The sequence below is a fragment of the Prionailurus bengalensis genome, chromosome A2 (assembly GCF_016509475.1).
Source record: "Prionailurus bengalensis isolate Pbe53 chromosome A2, Fcat_Pben_1.1_paternal_pri, whole genome shotgun sequence".
NCBI lineage: Eukaryota > Metazoa > Chordata > Mammalia > Carnivora > Felidae > Prionailurus > Prionailurus bengalensis.
The window spans coordinates 53,587,113-53,609,986 of NC_057348.1; the positions used below are offsets into that span (position 1 = coordinate 53,587,113).

The window sequence follows — 22,874 nt, forward strand, 5'->3', positions numbered from 1 at the left end:
GGGACTTTTAAGAGCAAAGTTTTGGAAATTTAAATGAGGTGTAAGCAAGATTGCAGTAGGTTGGGAGGTAAGTAGTGACAAATGCAGGCAAGAAGAAAGACTACTCTTTCGGTAGTTTCAGTGGTGGAGGAAAGATGGACTGAAGAGATTATAACCAGGGTTAGAATCTTCAACATCCGCTTAGGTGGAAAGGAAGGAGCAAGTGAAGAGAGGTACATGAGAGAGAATAATCTGTGTATATATAGGCTCTCCCCTACTAGACATGTCCTGTCCTCCTGTTCCCCCAGTCTAGTCTGTCTAGCACAGTGTCTTGCATCAAACAGGTGTTCATCGAGTGAATTCAATGATCTCAGGTAAGACTTCAGGGAATCAGTGAGTCAGGTAAAGCCAGGGGTGTTTTGCCCATCTCTGCTTTGCGAAGAAACCTAGACAAATGTTTACATGTCCTCTGCAGATAGTTTGAAAATGTTACCCCTGAATAAAAATCACTTCATATTAGTGCTAAAGCTGCTCCGTGTTTTACTTAGAGGAGCAAGAAAATGATAAGTTATTAGATTGCTCTGGCAGTGCTTTCTGCGCAACCTCAGAATGCACAAGTTTTTTCTCAAGAAAGAGCGGTAGAGAGGCGCCTGGGTGGCTCAGTCGGTTGAGCATCCAACTTTGGCTCAGGTCATGATCTCATGGTTTGTGAGTTCAAGCCCTGCGTGGGGGTCTGTGCTGACATCTTGGAGCCTGGAGCCTGCTTCAGATTCTGTGTCTCCCTCTCTCCCTGACCCTCCCCCACTCATACTCTGTCTCTGTTTCAGAAATAAACAAACATTAAAAAAAAAGAGAAGGGTAGAAAAACATAACTTATTGGCAACAGACCTATTAAAAGCAATAGTATTATATGTCTTATTTACATAAGGCTTTTACAAAATAAATGTTAAAATTGACCATGAGACATAAGCTCACCAATTCTCAAAAGCCTAGTATGATTGCCAATCCACCCCTTAGATGTTAACAGACAAAAATACTTTTAGTACAACTCAATTCATTCTTCTGTTTTCTGATTTATTATTTTGAAAATCGCTTTAATGTTTAAAATTAAGTAACATTTGTCTTGCATGCTCCTACAATTAGATAGGTGTTTTAAAAGCGTGTTATTAACTGTCATTAAGAAATATTGTTTCTTAGCACTATACCGAGATCCAAAGAGCAGGGCATCTAAATACTGCATGTGTTCAGTAAATCAGCACTAAATACACAGTACAGAATCTGTTATATGGTAGCAGTGAACTGCATTCAGTTCAGTAAAAGTGTATTATATAAAGGCAAGCTAATACACTTTCACCAGAAACTGAGTCTCTACAAACCTCTTCTTCCTGAAGGCTGCATACTGATGCTGATACTGACAGATTTTTTTAAAACCAAGCAATATGAATTCTCTGTAGATGATTAATTATATGACACTGAATGCCAGTATTTTGGAAGTTGCTGTTTGTCAGGTGCTAGATCTTTAGAACAGACATAATATGTCTTTTTTTTTTTTCTTCAGGGCTTCAGGGACTAGATAAAAATTGCTTAAAAGAAAGAAAGAGTGTAGTATGTTCTGCAACATTATATGTCGTCAGGATTTATAGAATTTTATAGCTAAACTTAGAGCTAAAAGAAGGAAATTTTAGAGGTCTTCTTTTCCAAGTCCCTCATTTTATAGATAAACCAGTTGAAAACTAAAGAAGTTAAGCCACTTGGATAGTTTTTCACTGAGCTGAAACTAGAAAGTTGACTTCCTGACTACTTGAAGTGTAGTGTTAATTTCATTGTCTTTCAGAGAGGCCAAGAGTACTCCCTCAGTGACTCATAGGAACACATGGAGCATTTTCCTCTGTCTTTGAAGCAATAGTGGAAGATGTGGAAAAATATACTTTTATATGGGCACACTCAGCCTTTATATTTCTGGTCCCCAACCCAGAACTTTCGTTTTCTATTTCTTAAGCTCTAATTTCAGTCTTATCGGAAACAGCAATCCAAAGGGAGAATTCCCCCTTCTTCTTGGTTTTCAGATGCTCTACCCAATGGGTAGAAACTGAGGTTTAAGAATTAGTACACCATTCCTTAAACAAGTTAAAGACAGAGAGATAGAGATATACATAGATATAATAGGTTTTCAGGATTTGTTCTGTATCTATGGGAAAGAATCTAGGTCTGTGTCCCTGACTACAAAATGATATCTGTAGTCTGGTTTATAGTCCACAGTAAACATGGTTAACTTAGACCACTTCATCCACAAGTAACAAGAGCTGGGTTTATTAAGCATTACTACGTGCCACGTGCTATGCTGAACACTTTCTGTGCCTTATCTCCCCACCTCACGTGCGGTAGATAGATATTATTACATAGGACTCAAAAGCAACAAAATAATATTGAGTTTCTCCCTTAAAAAATGCATACAAATAGGGGCGCCTGGGTGGCTCAGTCAGTTAAGCCTCCAACTTCAGCTCAGGTCATGATCTCGTGGTCCGTGAGTTCGAGCCCCGCGTCGGGCTCCGTGCTGACCGCTCAGAGCCTGGAGCCTGTTTCAGATTCTGTGTCTCCCTCTCTCTCTGACCCTCCCCCATTCATGCTCTGTCTCTCTCTGTCTCAAAAATAAATAAATTTAAAAAAAAAATAAATAAATAAAATGCATACAAATAAAAAATGGTATTTCCTCTACAACTTCAGATTTCCATGTTTTATGCAAATTTAGTTTCACCAAATAGAATGTGTTTTTTATCTGTTTTGTTGAACCTCTGGTGTATAAAAATGCTAAAATCACCTATCTGATTAGTTGCATTAATAGTTAATTGAATCTAATGTGCAGCATGAGCACATTTAATGAGCATTTAATGATACAGAAAACTTGTTCATAAGAGCTAGCCTTTTGGGAGAACTTTGACTTCTAAAAATTCACATATTATTTAGATCGTAGCAGAAGGCTTTTTGCCTTAATATGTCCTAATTCTAAATTAATTTTCAGAAGCTTTTTTTGGCTGTTTTTATTATGTTACAGAAAACCAAGATTAGCAAATATAATAGGTGGCTATGTTTGGCTGGGCTCTTCCTAACAGAAATTTTATTTTATTATTCTTATTATTTTTTAATTTTTTAATGTTTATTTTTGAGAGAGAGAGCACGAGCAGGGGAGGGGCAGAGAGAGAAAGGGAGACACAGAATCCAAAGCAGGCTCCAGGCTCCGAGCTGTCAGCACAGAGCCCGACGCAGGGCTCGAACTCATGAAGCACGAGATCATGACCTGAGCCGCACTCGGATGCTCAACCGACTGAGCCACCCAGGAGCCCCTATTTTATAATTTTTTTTTAATTGAAATATAGCAGGCACACCATGTTACATTAGTTTCAGGTATACAACATAGTGATTCAACGTCTCTATGTGTTATGCTGTGCTCCCCACAGTGTAGCTACCATCTGTCACCATACAATGCTATTACAGTACCGTTGACTATATTCCCCATGCTGTACCTTTCATCTCTGTGACTTATTCATCCCATAACTGGAAGTCTTTACCTCCCACTCCCTTTTGGCTGTTTATTTTAAATTAACTTTTTGGATTACCTTTTAGGAAAAAAAGTACTTTCCTAGATGTGTAAACTTCAGTGTATATTTATACTTGATTACCTGTAAAAAATTAACCAGAGCCTAGAACAATGTTGCACACACAGTAGATAGTCAGTAATTATTCATTGTGTAAAGAGATGGCACTGTGCACTTTGTTACATAAAGGGCCACAAATTGTTGGGGATTCCAGCCACTCTGTTTTGTTAGAGAATTTGGGTTGTCTCCACGCTTTACACCAAACCTCTTCTCCCTTCAATATGCCATAATTCTTAGCCCATCCCCCCTCCCACAACCCCTCCTGTAACCCTGTTTGTTCTCCATATTTATGAGTCTCTTCTGTTTTGTCCCCCTCCCTGTTTTTATATTATTTTTGTTTCTCTTCCCTTATGTTCATCTGTTTTGTCTCTTAAAGTCCTCATATGAGAGAAGTCATATGATTTTTGTCTTCCTCTGACTAATTTCACTTAGCATAATACCCTCCAGTTCCATCCACGTAGTTGCAAATGGCAATGTTTTATTCTTCTGATTGTTGAGTAATACTCCATTGTGTATATATATGTACCACATCTTCTTTATCCATTCATCCATCGATGGACATTTGGGCTCTTTCCATACTTTGGCTATTGTCGACAGTGCTGCTATAAACATGGGGGTGCATGTGCCGCTTCGAAACAGCACACCTGTATCCCTTGGATAAATGCCTAGTAGTGCAATTGCTGGGTCGTAGAGTAGTTCTATTTTTAGTTTTTTGAGGAACCTCCATACTGTTTTCCAGAGTGGCTGCACCAGCTTGCATTCCCAACAAACTTCCTGTTTTTAAACTTGATACTTTAAAGTTTAATTCATCAAGCATTTTTTTGTATACCTACCATGTGTATTGCACCCAGGAGCAAAGATGAGAAAACTCAGTACCCATAGATTCTAGTAGAATAACCAACATAAACCAATATAGAAGTACAGTATTAGTTTGCTACCTGAGCTAATATATGAATGCAACAGCAGCCCATTATTTGAGAAGCTTTTCCTAAACTGTCTGAAACCCTAGGTTTTTTATACACTCCTCATTGGGAGGAGGGATGGCGTATCAACACCATTTTCCATGGAAGATACATAATTTTAGAAGTTATCGAGTGATTCTAATATGCCCTGCCTCCCCTTGGTTCGATACTTCTCAACTGAGAACTGCTGATAAAAAAAGTAATAAATATAGTACAGGGAAGCAAATGATGGGACTGGCTTCACAGAAAAGGATTTTGAAAGGAATCTGCTATCTGGTTCTCAGGGGTTTGTGGGGTTTTTTTCCTGTTTTATTTCAGTATATATTACACAAAGACTTAGCATGTGCTGGACATTATACTGAGTGCGGAGGATATGATACTGAGCAAGATTCCTGCCTTCATGGAGATTACATAAGGGAGACAAGAAAACATTGTAGATAATTACTGTGATCAGTGCTGAGAAAGAGAATACAATAAGTAATGAGATCATATCCTGGGGGACCTAAACAATCTGGGGCAGAAGGGTGGGGGACTGTGATAAGAATGTGAGCAACCATCCATGGCCCATCCCTGTGGAACTATAAAAAGAATGGGGAAGAGTGAGTAGATAGACAAGATTTTTGACCAAAAAGTGGTGATTGTTTTAAGATTTCTGTTTGAAGAGGTCATGGGCAGAGGATAGATTTACCAAATGGATATAGGCTAATTTAATTTAAAAGCATCCTAACTGAGAGGTAAGATTCTCTTCCCCTCTAAGTCAGAGACCACAAAGGAGCCACTCCACCCCCCCAAACACAATACCTGTATTAGTTAGTGGTAGAGCTTATATAGGGTCAACTGAAGTGAATATGAATTTGAGACTCAGGGGTACACAGCAGTCTCTCCTCTAGCCAGTTGTAAATGAAATTCACCAAGTATTCAGATGGAAATGTGTTTATGGTAGAATGCTACCTTTAGCATAATAACATATAGCAGGGAATCATCCATTTATTCATTCTTGCATTCAGCAACCACCCACAGAGCACAACTAAGTGCTAGAGATATAAATGAATATGACAGTCTGGGCCCTCAAGGGGAAATGGTCACAAAAACACACAACTGTGCCACCACATGGGAAGTGTAAGAGTAGAGCTACACACAGGGTAATATTGGCTGTGATATCCAGATGTCCTTATTATGGGAAAATGTAGAGAGTCCAGAGTGGGGCCCAAAGGTAGCATTATTCAAAATATTTTGCAGATCGTATTGGTGGGGGAGGGGAGAACCATCTGAGTTGAAAGAAGTACAAACATGATTTTTCCCCCAACCTAGGCCTTACTAATCTCTGTTAAATGTTCCTCTTTGCCTTTCTTTCTTTAGTTTTCTTCTTCTTTACACTTCCTCACCCCACAGGAAGCCAAATGTTAAGTAAGGAAATGGTCTTTTTGACAAACATCATTAAGTGGTAATCCTAGAGAGTCAGGGGAATGATTATGGCTTCTCTCTACTAAATGTAAAAGGTCTAATAACATGAAAGAAAGCACCATCCGTATTTCTTTATAACATGGGCAAAATAAATCATACAGACTCTGTGAGAACAGAGCCTCTGTCTGTACAACTTTGAATTCTGCACAGTTCCTTCCTTCAATTTGTGAAAGAATTTGTGATCCTTTTAGGGCCTGACTGTATATTAAGGGCTGGGGATACAAAAATGATTAAGACACTGTCCGTGGCCTTCAGGATAGTGTTCTAGAGTGAGATAAATAGACCTATAAAATTAAAAAGCACAGTTTCGAAATCGTTGTCATTGAAGTATGTACCAAAGGCTATTGGAGTACAGGCAAATAAATAATAAATTCTGCTTGAAGAAGTCAAGAAAAGCCTCACAAAGAAGGTGACATTTGAATTGGATCTTGAGGGATCAGTAGGAGCTGGTCCTCAGTTATTTCATGTGTAAGTAAATATACTTTAATTTCTTTGCTACACTTTCAGATTCTTTCACCTTCCTAGCAAGATCATGGATTAATTTTATTTTAATTAAAGAACTGAACAATTTAATTCTTACCGACAGCCTATGCTATTGCCATGAAATAAAAAACGTGAACAAAGTTGGAGATAGAAAAACAAGACCTTGAGATTGGCAGAGAGAAGGAGGGGCTTTCTACGGTCTGGGCACTAGGACCAGGGGAGAGCAGCAGTAATTCAGTGATGTATCCTTGTCATTTCTCTCCCTCTATAGCCATCAGGTTTGGGCGGATGCCACAGGCGGAGAAAGAGAAGCTGTTGGCGGAGATCTCCAGTGATATCGACCAGCTGAATCCAGAGTCGGCAGATCTCCGGGCCCTGGCAAAACATTTGTATGACTCATACATAAAGTCCTTCCCGCTGACCAAAGCAAAGGCGAGGGCGATCTTGACAGGAAAGACAACAGACAAATCAGTTAGTTCTCTTCTGCTGTCTACATTGGGGTGGCTGGGTTCGTTGTTGTTGTTGTTGTTGTTTTGTCCTTGAGAAAATAATTCACCCTGTTACACACACATATACAGTCAATGTTCAGCTGTTGGCTGTTACATGTTGCTGGCTGTGTCTGAAACACAGGAAAAGAAATGTTTTCAGATAGGATAAGTAAAACTTATTTTGAAAAGGGAAAAAGTCCTTCAAATTCTCCTAACAAATTCTTTGAGAATAGTAAAAAGCCTGAATAACTGAATAACTGGCCACAACTATATCCGTCCCAGCAGCCCTGCTTTCTCTGGGAATGGCCTGCCCTAGGCTTGGAAAAGGTATTCAGTCCCATTATTTTACAATTCAGGAGAACTGCTAGAGTCACTTCTTACAAAGTTCCATGTGGGGGCATAAAAATACATCTAAGTATTTTTCCCTGTAGCTCTGTTGATTGTTCCTGGGCAGCTAGAGGCTGTATCCTCTTATTACGTATGTGAGTTTTATCTTCTGTGAGGCTCTGAGCTGCCTGGGCTACTCCTCCCGTAGATTCCAAACATCTGCAGGCTCTTTGATTACCACTGTTTGGAAAACCCAGAATAGGCTATAATTGTTACTAAGTCAGATGTTCCAAAGCAGAACTCTTCCTTGATAGGAAGCTGAGAAAGCAACATGGAACTGTATTAAAACAAAACACAGCTACACCGGAATTTCAGTTCTGCCATCAGCTTGCAATGTGGACCTGGGTCACATCTCCGTACCTGTTTTCACAGGCAGGGGTCTGCCTTTGATTGTAATATCTGCAGCAGGTTCCTAGGGTTGTAAGAAGCGCAGAACATATCCAGAAGACACCGTCCCAGCCCTTGAAAGCCCTTTTGTGCCATCATTTATTTTCAAATGAACACCTCCAGGAGAGGCATGCAGTTACTTTATAGATATGTGTAACTTAGTCCCCCACTCAGTTATATTTCGGGGAAAATATTCATTAGCCTTTAATGTATTTTGATGACTATCTCACGATGTGGTTTTTTTTTTTTCCTTTTAGCTGTAAACCATTAGAGTAGTTATCAGCTAATAGAAAAAGAAAACTCCAGCGGGATATTGCTGTGTAAAGAGCCAAATGGTCTTTGGACACTGAAGGACAATGAGTTTCCTGACTGCAGGAAAGTCACTGATACCTTAACAGTGTGGTCCAGTTCTCCACAATTAAAAACAATTCTTACACATTCATTATGCTCAAGACACATAACCATCCTAGAGCTCCTATTATTATTCCCTCTTTAAAGATTAGGAGACTGGAGTGCAGAGAGGTTGGACATTTTATCCTGAGATCACGCAGTTAGCACACAACAGAACCAGGCCTATGATGCAGGCCTCCTTGCTTCTACCTCAGTGCATTCTGAGCATGATACCCCTCTTGGAAGCTACTTCCCCATTGGCTAGAAATGAGCCAAATTGACAAATGCACTTGGAAAGCTTCACCTTGGGAAAATATGCTGGCTTATGATTTGTTTTTATCACTTTTTAGAATGACAATAATCTTTTACGTTGTCCTGCTATCCCAATATATTCATGGCCAGGAAATTTTTGTCTTTTACTCTTTTGTTCCTCCCAAATAATAGCAGCTAGGACAACTGTCTCACATACAGGCTGGACTACAGACTATAGGTCGTAGTAAAGCTGAGTCTGTGTATCCATTAATGAAAAAAATCGGGGCACAGCAAAACAAAAGCAAGTGAAGACCTCTTTGTAGCTGATGTGACTATGGAAAATCAGTTGTGTTCGTTTGAAGGGAGAGAAATAAAAGGAGAACTGGTGACATGGCTAGAAATAGTTAACCGTGTAAGGCACATTTTTAGCAGCTTGCTGAGAGCCAGTGTGGGATAGGGACCTGGAGGCTGGGAGGCCCGGAGCTGGGAAGCGAGCTGGACAGGGAAAGAACCCTAAAGCAAACTGTTTACTCCACACTTTTGCCTTGGGCCATTTTTTTTCCAGGAACTGCTTTCTCACCTTCTCTTTATCTCCCACTCCAGACCTGCTATCCATGCTGGAAATCCCATCAATTTAATAATAGTACCTGGAAGATAGGAGGAAGGCATTTAAAAAAAAAAAAAATTCCCCCAAGTAGGCAAGAATTTAAATGTACACTACCAGTGACTGGTATACTCTTCCCTGTCACTGAAAGGCAGAGAGCCCAGTCCACTGTAAATCACTTTAAAACCTCACGCCAATTGGCGATTTGGCTCTAAATCTTTGAGTTAAAAATACGATAATTGTAGACTCTTTATGGGATAACCAAGTATTAAGGATTTTAAGAGAAAGGGCCGCAAAATGCTTGATTATGGGCTTCTCAAGTTCAGAGGCCAAATGTTTGTCATTTTTTCCCCTATAGTAACTAACACTGTGCTTTGCCCATAACAGTTACTCAGAATGTATTTACTTAATTGAATTAAAAACTCTTGCCTATGCCCCTTTGAAATTCTGGACTTTGAACAGAGAGCCTCTCGCCCAATATTTGCTAACCAACTTGGACATCATTAATGGTCTAGATAGAGGCAGAATTGCCTCTTGTTAGGGTCTGGAAAAGGAAAGAGAAACTGGGCCAAATTAAAATAATCCAGTCCCTGATTACACAAAACTGAAATAGAATTGTTTGGCTCTCTCTTTTCTCCTTATCTTGCAAAATCAAATTAAGCATTAGTGGAAAGAAATAGTTCAGAGAGGAATATGGGAGAGAAAAGAAAATCCAAAATATGATTTCCAGTGAGACTAGATATTTGTTCTTTATCTTACGTGGTCATGTTATTTATTTGATAGCATCTCTCTCAAGGGTGTTATGTTATCTCTTGGCCAGGACTTATGGAAGTTAAGATTTGCATTGATAGAAAAAGTCATGCAGAAGTATGGACTCCTGAGAGGGTAGGGGATGTGGAAAAGTGGCCATGGCTGGTGCAGTAGAACAGCTTGGGTCTCATTATACACCCTGCTTGAGACTGATGTCATTAGCATTGGTTAGGCCAAGCCTGGGGGAGACTGTTCAGCATAAAGGACGGCCTGTTACCCAAAACCTTTGGAAAAGGAAATGACTTTATTGAAGAGGCCATTCTTTAAATTTGTCTTACTGCTCAATTTAACCATTGCCTATTCCATCTCATTTTGGAATACTGGCTAATCTCTCCTCTCAGGACCTGCACCAGCATATGCCTCTAGGCCAACCAGGGCTTTTCCCTTCTCAATTAAACTTCTGTCTCCTGTATCTTATTTCCTGGTGCTACTTGCACCTTTCAAAACAGATAAATGAGCAGATAAATTAAATGCTCTGCTTCCCTCCCATGTTTCTTAACTTTAACATCCTATCTTTGGGATATGATACTCCTACTTTTCATTGTCTTGCCTAAAAGAATAATGCTTGGGAATTTAGGCTCAGGGCCAGATGGGATATGGAATCACTGGATATGGATAACTGGAGAAGAAATTTCAATAGCAGTAAGCCTTTTAGCCACCCTCAAATGGGAATGGCATTGACTCTTCTCGCAGTCTCTTTCCCTTTCTCTGGCTTGTGCCAGCCCAGCAGCGTCTTTTAAGAGATCCCACTGAACTCTGAAAAACATGAATATAGAACCAGGGTGCCTGTTCCATGACGACAATTTGAGAACTGAATGGACTTTGGAAGTTCCCAGTGTTTGAATATTACCCTGATGTGCCGAACACACTGGGTGTATCATTGTCACATGATCCCATGTTTGTTGATGAAAATAAACAGAGAATGGTTTTCAAAAACCATTTTCAGTGCCATGGTTTGTCATAAAACAATAAATAGAAAAACCCTTGGTGCGCCTGCCAACTTTTCATCCCATATCTGAGAGATGATGAGGCCCTGGCTGCACTCTATCTGCAAACAAGGAATAAAACTTATTTGTTCTATATTGGACTTTGGGTCGCAAAGCATCACATTGCTTATGATGGGTACATGTAGAGTCGCTGTTTTTATAATTATGAGAGCAAACTGTGCCATCATAAAAATGGTTTTTCTAAATAGTGTGTGAAATATGAAACTACCAAATAAAAACAATATGGAAACGTCACCTTTTGTGAAAACAATTCTGTACCCATTCAAATTTTCCTATTCTAAAATTTACAATGGCCGTCAAATTTAGTAACTCAAGCTGTTGGGAAGATATCTCTTCTTTTAAATCCTACACTTACAGTTAAACAAAGTGTGGTCTCTTTCTCCTTCATCTATGGAAAAGCCTGAGGGAGTTGGAATTTGCTCCCTTGAGAAGAAAGATACCAGACAAACCGTCAGAGAAAAGAGACTTAGGAGCCCCGGTATAAATAAAGAACAGGATAGTAGTGCTGATTTGTTTTGATGGCTGATGAAGAAACTGGGCTCCTGGGATCATTAGTCCATATATTAATGTTAATAAAATAAATTCCTTTACTGCCAGGACTGTCATGAATAGCTAAAGATAGATCTGAACCAATAGTGTTCTTTCAGACAATAAATAAATAGCATATAGTTAAGAGCATGTGGATTTTTTTTTTAATGACTAGATTCATTTGACCAACACCCTTGTTTGCCAGCTGAGTAACGCTTTGGCTGGCAATAGATGGCTTTTTAAGAGCTATGGTTATGTGCTAGTTCATTAGAGTGTGAATAATTCTAACCATTAAGTTTTTATTTGTCTTCAATCTCTAAACCACGCAGGAAAACAGAATTACATTTGCGAGATTTTTCAAACTTAACTTCAGTCACATCTAGCACTAAACTAGCACTTCTAGGAAATATAGTTCAAAAGTCCCTGCCTCCAAGACCCCACCATAGAAGAGCTTCTAAAAACCCCAAATTCCTCCAGAATAGTCATTTTATTTAAAAAAGAAAAAGTGGGGAAGTCATGTAGAAAGCAACAGAAAGGGAAAAGAACTAATCATGAGTCAGGAGATCCAGTTCCATTTCAAAGTTTGTTGTAAATAGTTATTTGACTTTGGAAAGTCTCTTGGCTTCATTCAACTTACTCATACCTCATCAAAGAATGATGATGTAAGTGATTTTTGAAGACCCCTTTGGTTCTATAAATCCCATGGTTCTCAACAAGAGGAAACTAGAAACAGGCAAAACCAAAGACATTGAAGAAACCCAACCAGTGAGTTTTGATTCACATTGACCCACTATAGCTAATCCAGAAGAACCAGGTATCTCTAAATGGGTGAAAGCTAGTCAGAAGTATAAAAAAGGAAGAAGGAAACAAAATGAAGAACATAGGCCCCAACAATTCAATTTTTCTTCCTTGAGCCTTTGCTCTAAGCTATCATGAAAACTAAGGATATCAGGAGAGATTCATGAGATGAGGCACACATTTTTTCAGGCCAGTTTTAACTCTGACGTGTTCACCAAGTGATAGTTTGTGAGAGGGTAGAGTTGTCTCTTACACTAATTATAGTCCCCAAAATTGGAGCAATCACCAGAACAATCTTTGCTTTGGTTGACTCTCATTTATCTCCTTTAGCTTGCTATTTTAGTACTCAAAAAGAGCTGTAAACTTAGAGCATTCATTCATGCATAATCCCTTTCATAACTTGTATATTAAAATGCTGATGTTATGGACTGCTAAGGAACACTATTGTTCTACTTCTCCAGTCAAAAAAGTAAACTTTTATTACTCTACTTTGTTTTCATTATTAAGCCAGCTTCCTCCATGATCTTTGTGTTACACATTAGAGGCATGCAAGAGGTCTGTAACTAAATATAATTATATTTATCTATATAACACAGTACCTTTAATCCCATCCTGACTTTGATATGGAGAGCCATTTTTGAAAATCAGAATATATAAAAATCAATTACATTTGATGTATCTCTCTAAAGAAAACTAATTTCCTCTTACAGAAACTGTTTTTGCTTCCCCCAGAAAAACACTGTTGAAGTGCAGTTTTCTTCATGTCAGTCTCACCTTTTTCTGGTCTGCCCAATATTTGAGAATTACAAGCATCACTACGGCCAGAGGCAGATTCACTTTATATAAATTAATGAAGCTTAACCTTCAGGGCTTCTCTTTTGTACAGAGCCCCTTCCAATGTTCTGAGAAGGGCGCGAACAATTTTGCTCTTATAATTTGTATTATTGAACCTAACGGTTGTTATTAAATGTACCCAATGATTGAGTGCATTTCAGGCCCCACAAAACCTGGATCTGTCCCTGATAATGTCCTAGATGTAATTAAACATTCTTTCCTGTTAAGGAGAGGTGCTTATCTGGCCATTTGATACAATGTCTGAAGATAAATACATCCTTAGCTCCAAACTAGAGGCGTAAAATCATTAAGACCAAATTTGAGGATGATATGGTTCCTCTTATAACAGCAGATCATCAGATGATACCATACAAGCTAATAGAACTTAGATGGCTTCCCTTCGATGTGTAGAAAATACAGAAATATGGAAGTGAAGTCCTTTTTATGTAGAACATTTTACCAGAAGTGCAATATTAAATTAATAACCCAAGATAAGTTACACAAGCCAAATTCCACCTGGTTTTAAGGTCAGCTCTCTGTAAATCAGGTGAGTCACTATCTTTTCACTGTTTCAGGGTAAGGAGGTCCAGGGTGAAATGTGCAACTGTTTGCAGGCTAAGAACTGGTGAATTGGTAGCAAAGAAAGGCAGGTCTCCAGGCAGACCATGTCTGGTGATCCCTCTTGCAGTTTGACAGATTTACATGGAGGCCGAAAGTGCCTGTGCAGACTTAAAAAATGCGATGAAAACAGCATAATCTTGGAAAAACAAAAAAATCCACTGGTATTCATTTGCATGTCAATATCCAGAATTCTCTACCAGTTCATCACTTTTCAAATGCTGAAGGGATTTAAAAAAAAACAACAGAATGGTTTGGCATGATGGTGGGGGCTGCTGATTCCTTTCTCTGTCCTTGAGTGTTTACTGCCAGGAAATCCTGACCAACATCGATTGCCAAGGGGTTAAAGTCACATTGTTGTTAAATTGGGAGAGAAAATTAGCAGGATTTTGTGCCCTATGTTCAACTATCACAGAGTTTCAAAAACAGGAACCTGGGGCTTTATATGAGGGGACAGGGGAAGTCAAGGGGAAGAGTCACAGGGTGATTTATCAGGGCATAGTTCCAGATAAATTGCTTACATGGAGGTGGAAGAATTTCATGCATACATTCTGTGCCAAGAAGCCAAATGGTTGAGCAGAAGCTCATCCAGAAGTTGCAGTGGGCAGTTCTGGGTACAGTCTTTCCAATGTGAAGAGAGGATGATTTACATTCATGTTATTTTGTACTTCTATATATACAGGTAGACTTTTCAAGTATCCATACCATCAGATTCCCATGGCAGTAACAAAAACCAGTATTTCATTAACATAAGTTTGTAATATGCTACAAAACTCCTAGAGGACAGAAACCACTAGGTTCTATAAAAACAAGTCTTTCTCATGATTAGAATCTGACATTCTGGGGGAACTCAGCACATTTTAACTGATGTGACTGATTATCTTCTCTTTTTTTTCCCCCTCTCTCATTAATATCAATCCTGAAATAGAAAAAAAGAAAAAAAAAAAATACCAGCAGAGTGTCCAAAAACATAGTAAGCATTATTTGCTCCTAATTTAGTTGAAGAATTAGAGCCAACGAGCAAACCTATTCTTGAGTCCACACATCTGCCCTCCTTTGGGGTTGGCTAAACAATACAATTGAAGTGAAGTTTTTGGTTAGAAAAGTAAGAATTTCTGGAATAACTCCAGTGAATGGTGTTGAAATAATATGCAAGTTTGGAAATCTACTCAACATCTAAGAATCCTTAGTGTTATTTCCTTCAATGTAGAATAGACTTAATGGTGAAAATCAAAGACTTGTGTAGAGATTAACAATCTCCAAACCAGTGGGTCTTAAAGGTGGCTCCTTCTGCCACTCATTCTGTTGCTTCCTCTTGCCCATCAGGAGGGAATTCTGAGCATCTCTGCTTAAGAGAAATGTCATGTTCAGTGTGCATGCATATACATGCACACTCACACAAATCCACATACACACCACACACACAGCTTCTGAGAAATGCAACTAGAATATCTTCAAGAGAAGAAATGGAAATATCCAGCTTAATCCAACCCCCTCAGTTGGGAAATTTGAGCCTAAGAAAGATAAAGTACTTTCCTAAAGTCACATAGTTAACTACAGAATCCAAGCTATAAGCCAAATACCCTCAACTCTTCTTCCAGTGTTTTCGAGTATACGCTTATTTGAATGGGATTGAGGCTTAACTTCTATAGTTCAGTATTTCCAATGTATGTAAAATGCTGCCCCTTCTCAATCAGATTAGCCAGAGGATTTCACAATGACCATAACCCTTTGGTCAGTTCTATACAAGGAAATGAAAGAGAAAGATCACTTAATGACTAACAACTTGCGCTTGAAGGCAGCCTATTGCAAACTTGAATAGACTGATCCATGTGTTTTATTGATTATTTGACCTTTAAGGACAGATATTTTGAAAAATAAGTTCAAAACCCTTTTTTAATTTTGCCACTTTATGCAGCACTTACCCACAGGCTTTAAACATCTGGCTGTTTCTAAAACAGATTGCTTCCAGAGCATTAAGAAAAGAAATAGACATTTTCTTGGCTTGGTATTTCTCATCTGCTTTCAGACTGATTTCTTTTTAGTTATAAGTATATTTTACATGCACACTGCGTTTCATTTGAGATCTGAGTAGATTTAATCTAAAACTGCAAGATTACTTTATGTTCAAGTGGATGTATTCAACCCTGAGTTGCCGAAATGATTTGTTTTTTATTGAAAGAAGGTTAAAAACACATTCTATTGAAAGCCAAAATAAACAACGCATTTTGTATGATTTTAAAAGTCAGCAACAAAGACTCTCCAAACAACAAAATTTGAACTCTTAGCCAGTCATAGGTAAACTGTTGCAGTATAAGCTGAAAGAAAAGAAGACCAAGCTTGGTAAAATATGTTTGGATCCAGAAGACAATTAGGAGGAATAATCAAGAGTTAAGAGTATTTTCTCATAAAGTATTTTTGACCTTAAAGATTCTAATTAACAAAGCAAATGTGTATAAAGAAACTGGTAAGGTTGTTCACCCTAAATTAGAAATCTCCAACTCAACTACCTTTTCTCCCTTTTTTTGCAGCCATTTGTTATCTATGACATGAATTCCTTAATGATGGGAGAAGATAAAATCAAGTTCAAACACATCACCCCCTTGCAAGAGCAGAGCAAAGAAGTGGCCATTCGCATCTTTCAGGGGTGTCAGTTCCGCTCAGTGGAAGCTGTGCAGGAGATCACAGAGTATGCCAAAAGTATCCCTGGTTTTGTAAACCTTGACTTGAATGACCAAGTAACTCTCCTAAAATATGGTGTCCATGAGATCATTTACACGATGCTGGCCTCCTTGATGAATAAAGATGGGGTTCTCATATCAGAGGGCCAAGGATTCATGACAAGGGAGTTTCTAAAGAGCCTGAGAAAACCCTTTGGTGACTTTATGGAGCCCAAGTTTGAGTTTGCTGTGAAGTTCAATGCACTGGAATTAGATGACAGCGACTTGGCAATATTTATAGCCGTCATTATTCTCAGTGGAGGTAAGATTCATCTTCTTATCTTCTGTGAAAGGGGGTGGGATTGTGGTGGGATGGCTGAAAGAATTTTGACTCCCCTTAGCATTCGTCCTTTCCTCTGTACTTACTGCATTTTGCTACAGAAAATGCCAATGATCTAATGCCATGAGAGCATCACTACACAGGTAAAATAGCAGGAAAGAATATCACAACTTTGCAGTTTAAAGGCTGTCAGCAACCCAGGCTTTTTTTTTTTTTCCTTCATAATATTTTTTCAAGTCCAATCCAAACATGGAAAACAAATGCCCTTCCCTTCCCTTCTCTCCAGAAGTCCAATATATTCTTCATTTCATTTAAGTAATGACATGTACAACTTTGCTTCAGTCAGTGCTCACTTAGCATAGAGAAAGCACAACTAACTGGTTTGGGGCAGATTTTGTTTCTGCCCTACCATCAGGAAGATATTACTTTAAATTGCATTCCTAATATCAGGAATCAAGGAATATTTATCTACTGACTTCTGCCCACTCTCTCAGGAAATCTACCTGATTTCCAGAAATCTTCTCTGATGGCTTCCCTGAAAGTTCCTTTGTGAGATGGTTAGTTGTGATTAAGAATACAACCTGAACCAAAGAGCACACAGAGAAATAAATTGAGTTATTTAGCAGTTCATTGTAATTTTGTCCTTGTAAGTACATGATCTAACTAACCAACTCCAAAAGCCAGATTTTCTACTAAATGCTACTTTCATTGGCTTCTCCAAACGTTTCCAGCTTAAGTAGAAGAAAGTTTTACTGTCGTTTCTCTTTATAAAATTTGTTTACAAACAATTGCTTAAAAGCAATGAGTTTTCGTTACTGAAATGGACTTCAGGTGAGCTTTTTGTATGTACTCTACAAAATATCATCTGGCAAAAGCTGACGTGGTGGGAGGGAGAGGGGTTTGATTGTCCTATAGATGAAAGCTGCGTATAACTGTCCAAGGTATTGTTAAGAACACGGTGCCTTCTGTCATCCTTTGTTGTCCAATTACTTGGGAGCAGAGTGCTTCTAAAATTAGGTGCATCATGTGTTAATAATAATAATAATAATAATAATAATAATAATAATAGCAAACACTTATTAAGTACCTACTGTGTCCAAGGCAGTATTCTATGTGCTTAATACACATTCACTTAATTCTCTCAACCCAGTGAGGTAAGTACCATTTTGCAAATGAGGAAACCGGAGCACTGAAAGGTTCAATCACTTGCCCAGAGTTACCCAGCTAACACAAGATGGAGCCAGAATTATGAACTCTGGCAGTCTGGCTCCAGAGTCTACAGTAATACTGCCCTTTACATGACTTGGGTGCAAATAGATAACACATACAGCGCAGGTTAACTCTGGAGCCTGCAGTACAGTGTCAAGTTGTAACACATTTAAAAGTGACATTTTGGGGATTATATTTAATGTAACAAAAACTACCATCCAGCATGTTTTAATATCTTCACTGAATCTATTTAAACAGATCAACCCTTGATCCTCCCAGGATCCATGACTAATTCAGCAAAGAAGAATGAGATTCTAATTTATTTGAGGTTCATTAGGAGAAAAAGCTTAAATTTTGAAAACCCAGTTGAGAAAAACAAGTTGATATTGCTTAGCTAATATTTTGAGGCACATTTTACTTTTAGTGAAAAACAGATTTATTAATATTTGATATATTTCTGAGATTTTTCCTAAGCATACCATATATACCATGTTTTATTCCTTTTATTCACTTAATCATTTCCCCAATCATGTTGTTACATACTCTTTGTTAATATATTTTATTAATTTTTGAAAATAAAAGTAATACATGGTCATTTCATAATTGAAAGAGTACAGAAAGGTCTGAGTGAAAAGTAAAAGTCTTTGTCCTCAGAATAAAATAAGATTAACAAAGCCCCATTTCTCCTCCTGGAAAGTATCTATGCATGTGGTACCATATATATGTATATGTGTATGTGTATATGTATATGTATGTATACACACACACACATATACTACCATTCTAGTGACTGGGAAATATTCCATTTTATAAAGGACCATTACATGCTAAATTATCTCTTTATTTATGGTTACTTATAATTTATTACAAAACCTATAAAGAAGAATATAGAAAATTATTGAATATGTGTTCTAAATTTGTGTTTTAGTGACCATTCTTATATGTAAATTTCTGTCCAAATTCCAAATTCCTTTCTTTTTTTTTTTAAGTTTATTTCCTCAGAGAGAGAGAGAACATGCATGCTCCTTTATGAGCAGGGGAGGGACAGAGAGAGAGAGAGAGAGAGAGAGAGAGAGAGAATGCCAAGCAGGCTCCATGCCCAGCTCAGAGCCCAGTGCAGGGTTCCATCTCACAAACCATGAGATCATGACGTGAGCCAAAATCAAGAGTCAGATGTTTAACTGACTGAGCCACCTAGGCATCCCCCCAAATTATTTTCTCATTCTAAATTACCAGAAGTGGAATTGCAGGGTAGATGGCCATGAATATATATCTTTTAATGTTTTATTTACATTAAAGACAGAGAGAAGCAGAGCATGAATGGAGATGGGGCAGAGAGAGAGGGAGACACAGAATCTGAAGCAGACTCCAGGCTCTGAGCTGTCAGCCCAGAGCCCGATGTGGGGCTCAAACCCACAAACCATGAGATCATGACCTGAGCCAAAGTTGAACGCTTAACCAACTGAGCCACCCAGGCACCCTGGCCATAAATATTTTTAAGTCTTTTTGTCACATCACTGCCAGATTGTTCTCCACAACATTTATACCAGTTTGTATTCCCACCATAGACATACACTAACAGAGGCATTTGAAATAAGCCATTCAACATGATTAATTTCTAGCTGGGGAAGGATAGACAAGAAACAGTCATGATAATTCTGAACTTTTGAACCTGAGCAGTATTGTTTTACAGGCATGTGAAAGAATAGGGTGTTTTCATCTAGAAAAAGATGCTATTACTGCCCATAACTCACAGATTATTTAAAAGCTAGATTATTAAAAAAAAAAAGTGATTCGTTAGGCTTTAGATTTTTCATTAATTGGTTAAAAAAAATAACTGAATACCTTGATTCAGTTTAATAGATACTGCAGGCTTTGGCTTTTAATTATGAAAATTTTAAATGGTACAATTTAAATATAGATGCTGTAAAAATGAATTACTTTTGGTCTTCTACAGACTACTTTAACAGTAGCCAATATCCAGATCTTATTGGATCCTGACAACAATGAAAGAAATCTGAAGGTAGCTGCCAGCCATAGATTAAAATCTAATACCTGTGGTTATAATGAGAAGAAAACCCTGTGAATAATTTTAGACTTCCTTTTAAAAATAGAATTAACCATTGACTGGTTTCCATATCACAAAAGGCAAATCCTTCCCTGACCAAAGTTTGCTTTTGTAGATGAAGTCTACCTACAGGCAGTAGATAAGAATGAATAAACTGGACCCCATGTTTGCTCAACACACAGGAATTTGATTCTCTTCTTTACTCAGAGAAGCCGATTGGGTATAGGTCAGAGAAAGAACTGCTCAAAGCCTTTCCAGTCCAGAGACTGGACTCCAGTAAGATCAGAATCCCAGTTATCTGTAGTATAGTGAGATCAGTATCTCAGATTGTGGTTTATTAGAGTACAACATGTAATTTCTCAGTTATTTTTTTTTTCCCATCCTGGGTTTTCCAGAAAAGAAGAACATTCATATAGACAAGAGGCTTTGATCCAGTAAACAAATTTCTGATCCTACATAATCTTAACAAGAGTGATCATTTTCTCCTCTTTAGTTTACATTGAAGTCTATGGATTGCTTCAGAATGAAGAGCTTCTTTGGCAGGGGTCCCATTGACCTCATTCTGAGCTAGCCTTAAAATCACCGAAGAGTTTCATTCTGGTGAAGGCATCATGACCCTAGACTGAAGGGAGTATGGGGAGATGGGCATCATGTAAGAGTGAAGTGGTTGGGAATTAGGGAGATTAAGGGCAAAGGGTCCCCAGAAGAACAAAGAGGATTTTTTTTGGGGGGGTGAAAGTATCTGATTTGACCCAACTAAGTATTTGCTGAGGAAACTGGAGTTGCTATAGTAAGATCACTGTCATTCAACTTCAACCATAGAAACTGCTGATACTGTTAGATTTGGTAGTTAGATTGGCCTGGTGCTTAGCATCTTTGGCTGTCTACTCAGCTGTCAAACCAAGCTAGCTGAGAAAGATGACCTAGTTCTTCTCAAGTTTTTCTCCTCTCTCTCTTTCTCCTCTGAGCTCAAGGCAAGAAAAAAATGGGACTAAAAAGAACAACACTGTAGAATCAGACAAAGGACAGCACTTCATACGTTTTCAACAGCATTTCGTATACGTTCTCTTATTAGATCCTGAGAATTTTTGTGTGTTTTTATTCTCATTTCATAGAAGGAAAAGCGAGGCTCGTAGACTTAAGTAATTTGTCTGAGATTGAACAACTAGTGAGCCGTGGAACTAGGGCTGAAACCCAGGTGTCCTGTCACCTCAGAGTGCTCTCTCTGCCACACACCCTGTCCCCTTCCACCTGGCTAGTGGATCCTGGTCACCCTTCTTACACTTGTGTTGGTGGCCGCAACCTGTGCTGTCTACACAATACTCCGTAAGATATGGGCCCATAATTTAGAAGTCATGCTTCCTCAGTAGTCGTGATAAGTAACAGCTTCCCTTGCTCCCTCTAGGATGGGTGGTGTCAAGAGTAATAAAACTGCCTCCAGCAAGGGGCATGTTTGCAACTGGCGCCACAGCTTCATGCCAGCCACGCTAGCAAACTCCCAAAACTACCCAGCAACCACAGCCAAGTGTAAAGCTCAGTAAAGCTGACAAGCTCCAGGACACTCCATTGGACACTTTGCCCCCTTGAGCATTTGCTGTTCAGTGAAGAAAAGCATAGGAAGGTTCCAGCTGGAACTCTGCAACAGGAAAAAGCTCTTTTTGTTAATTCAGAACAGTTTGGAATCCATTACAGTTCTTCCCCAACTTCCAGGACAGGGGGGAGGAAATTCAGTGGGTTTTACAATATATTTTTTGAGGCATATTGCCACCGTCATCCTAATGACAGAGAGGCTGTAAATATTGATACAGTGGCCACAGATGGTAAATCATCAGCCTCCTCATTTACCCTCTTGAGTCTGGCTTAGTTACGCAAACCACCTCTATAGCAGCTCCTTCCTCTTCCAGCAATCCCAGCCATGTTCTTTCTCGGTGAGGCAACTTTGGACTCCAACTGTTCTTGGAGTGTTGCTATGTGTTTCTGCTGTTGAGAGGGTAGGGGGCAGGGAGAACAGGGTACAAGAAAGGGGAATTGTTCTCATGGCTGTACATCTGCAGATCAAGGAAGAGTAGATATTCTGAGACAATTGAGTGAGTCTTAGTTCTATCAGGTCAGTAACCTGAGGCTTCTGTTTCTTACCCTTAGTTATGACTATATATGTGTGTGTGTATATATATATATATTTTTTTTAATTTGTTGGAATTAGAATCAAAGGACAGCATCTAGTTCAGAATATATACTTACTAGGTGCATGTTGAATGCATAATAGTCAAATAATAATAATAATAATAATAGTAATAGTAATAGCAGCTACCATTTATTGAATACTTCACCATGTGCCAGTATATATTGAGCACTTTACGCACATGCAGTAATCCTTGTTTAACCTTTCCTGCAGCTCTGCAAAGTCTGTTATTATCTCCATTTTACAAATGGTGAAAACAAGTTTAGAGAGATTAAGCAACTTGCCCAAGGTCACAGAGCCACTAAGTGGTGAGGCCAAGGTTCAGACCTAGGTCTCTCTGACCTTAAAACTGATACCCTTCTGTGTATTGGGATGTGGAAGCATCCCAGTTAATTACCTTGATCTGGGAGTTTGGTGCAGTTATCAAAAACTGCCCATTTCATTTTGCCTCTGAATATTTCAATCAAGAGTTTTCATGTTTTAGTCCAGATATTACTTAATAATATCCAAAGCCCTTGAGATACCCTTTTAACCTAACAAAATTACACCCTAAGTTTGAAAATTGCTGTGGGAAGGAACTGGGCCCGGTATAACACTGAAGACTGGTACTATGTTCTTAAACTTGTTCAGGTAGCATGGCCTTTGGAAACAATGGCACTGGATATAGCACTCACCACAAAAATTGGCAATAAGCTTTAAGTAACAGAGTGAATACATTTGTTCTTAATCAGGTACCATCCTACCAGCCAGGTTTTAACAGCTAAGTGTTGC

The 22,874-nt window shown here is 38.6% G+C and overlaps 1 protein-coding gene across 5 annotated transcripts in view; it reads left to right on the plus strand.

Moving 5' to 3' along the window:
* The window catches only part of PPARG (peroxisome proliferator activated receptor gamma), a 135,490-nt gene that overhangs the window by 101,181 nt on the left and 11,435 nt on the right, over nucleotides 1–22,874 (plus strand). For all 5 annotated transcript variants that reach the window (XM_043588149.1, XM_043588147.1, XM_043588150.1 and 2 more), the window contains 2 exons: nucleotides 6,813–7,012; nucleotides 16,176–16,626. In XM_043588149.1, the coding sequence (XP_043444084.1) occupies nucleotides 6,813–7,012; nucleotides 16,176–16,626 (651 nt within the window). The remainder of the gene's footprint in view (nucleotides 1–6,812; nucleotides 7,013–16,175; nucleotides 16,627–22,874) is intronic.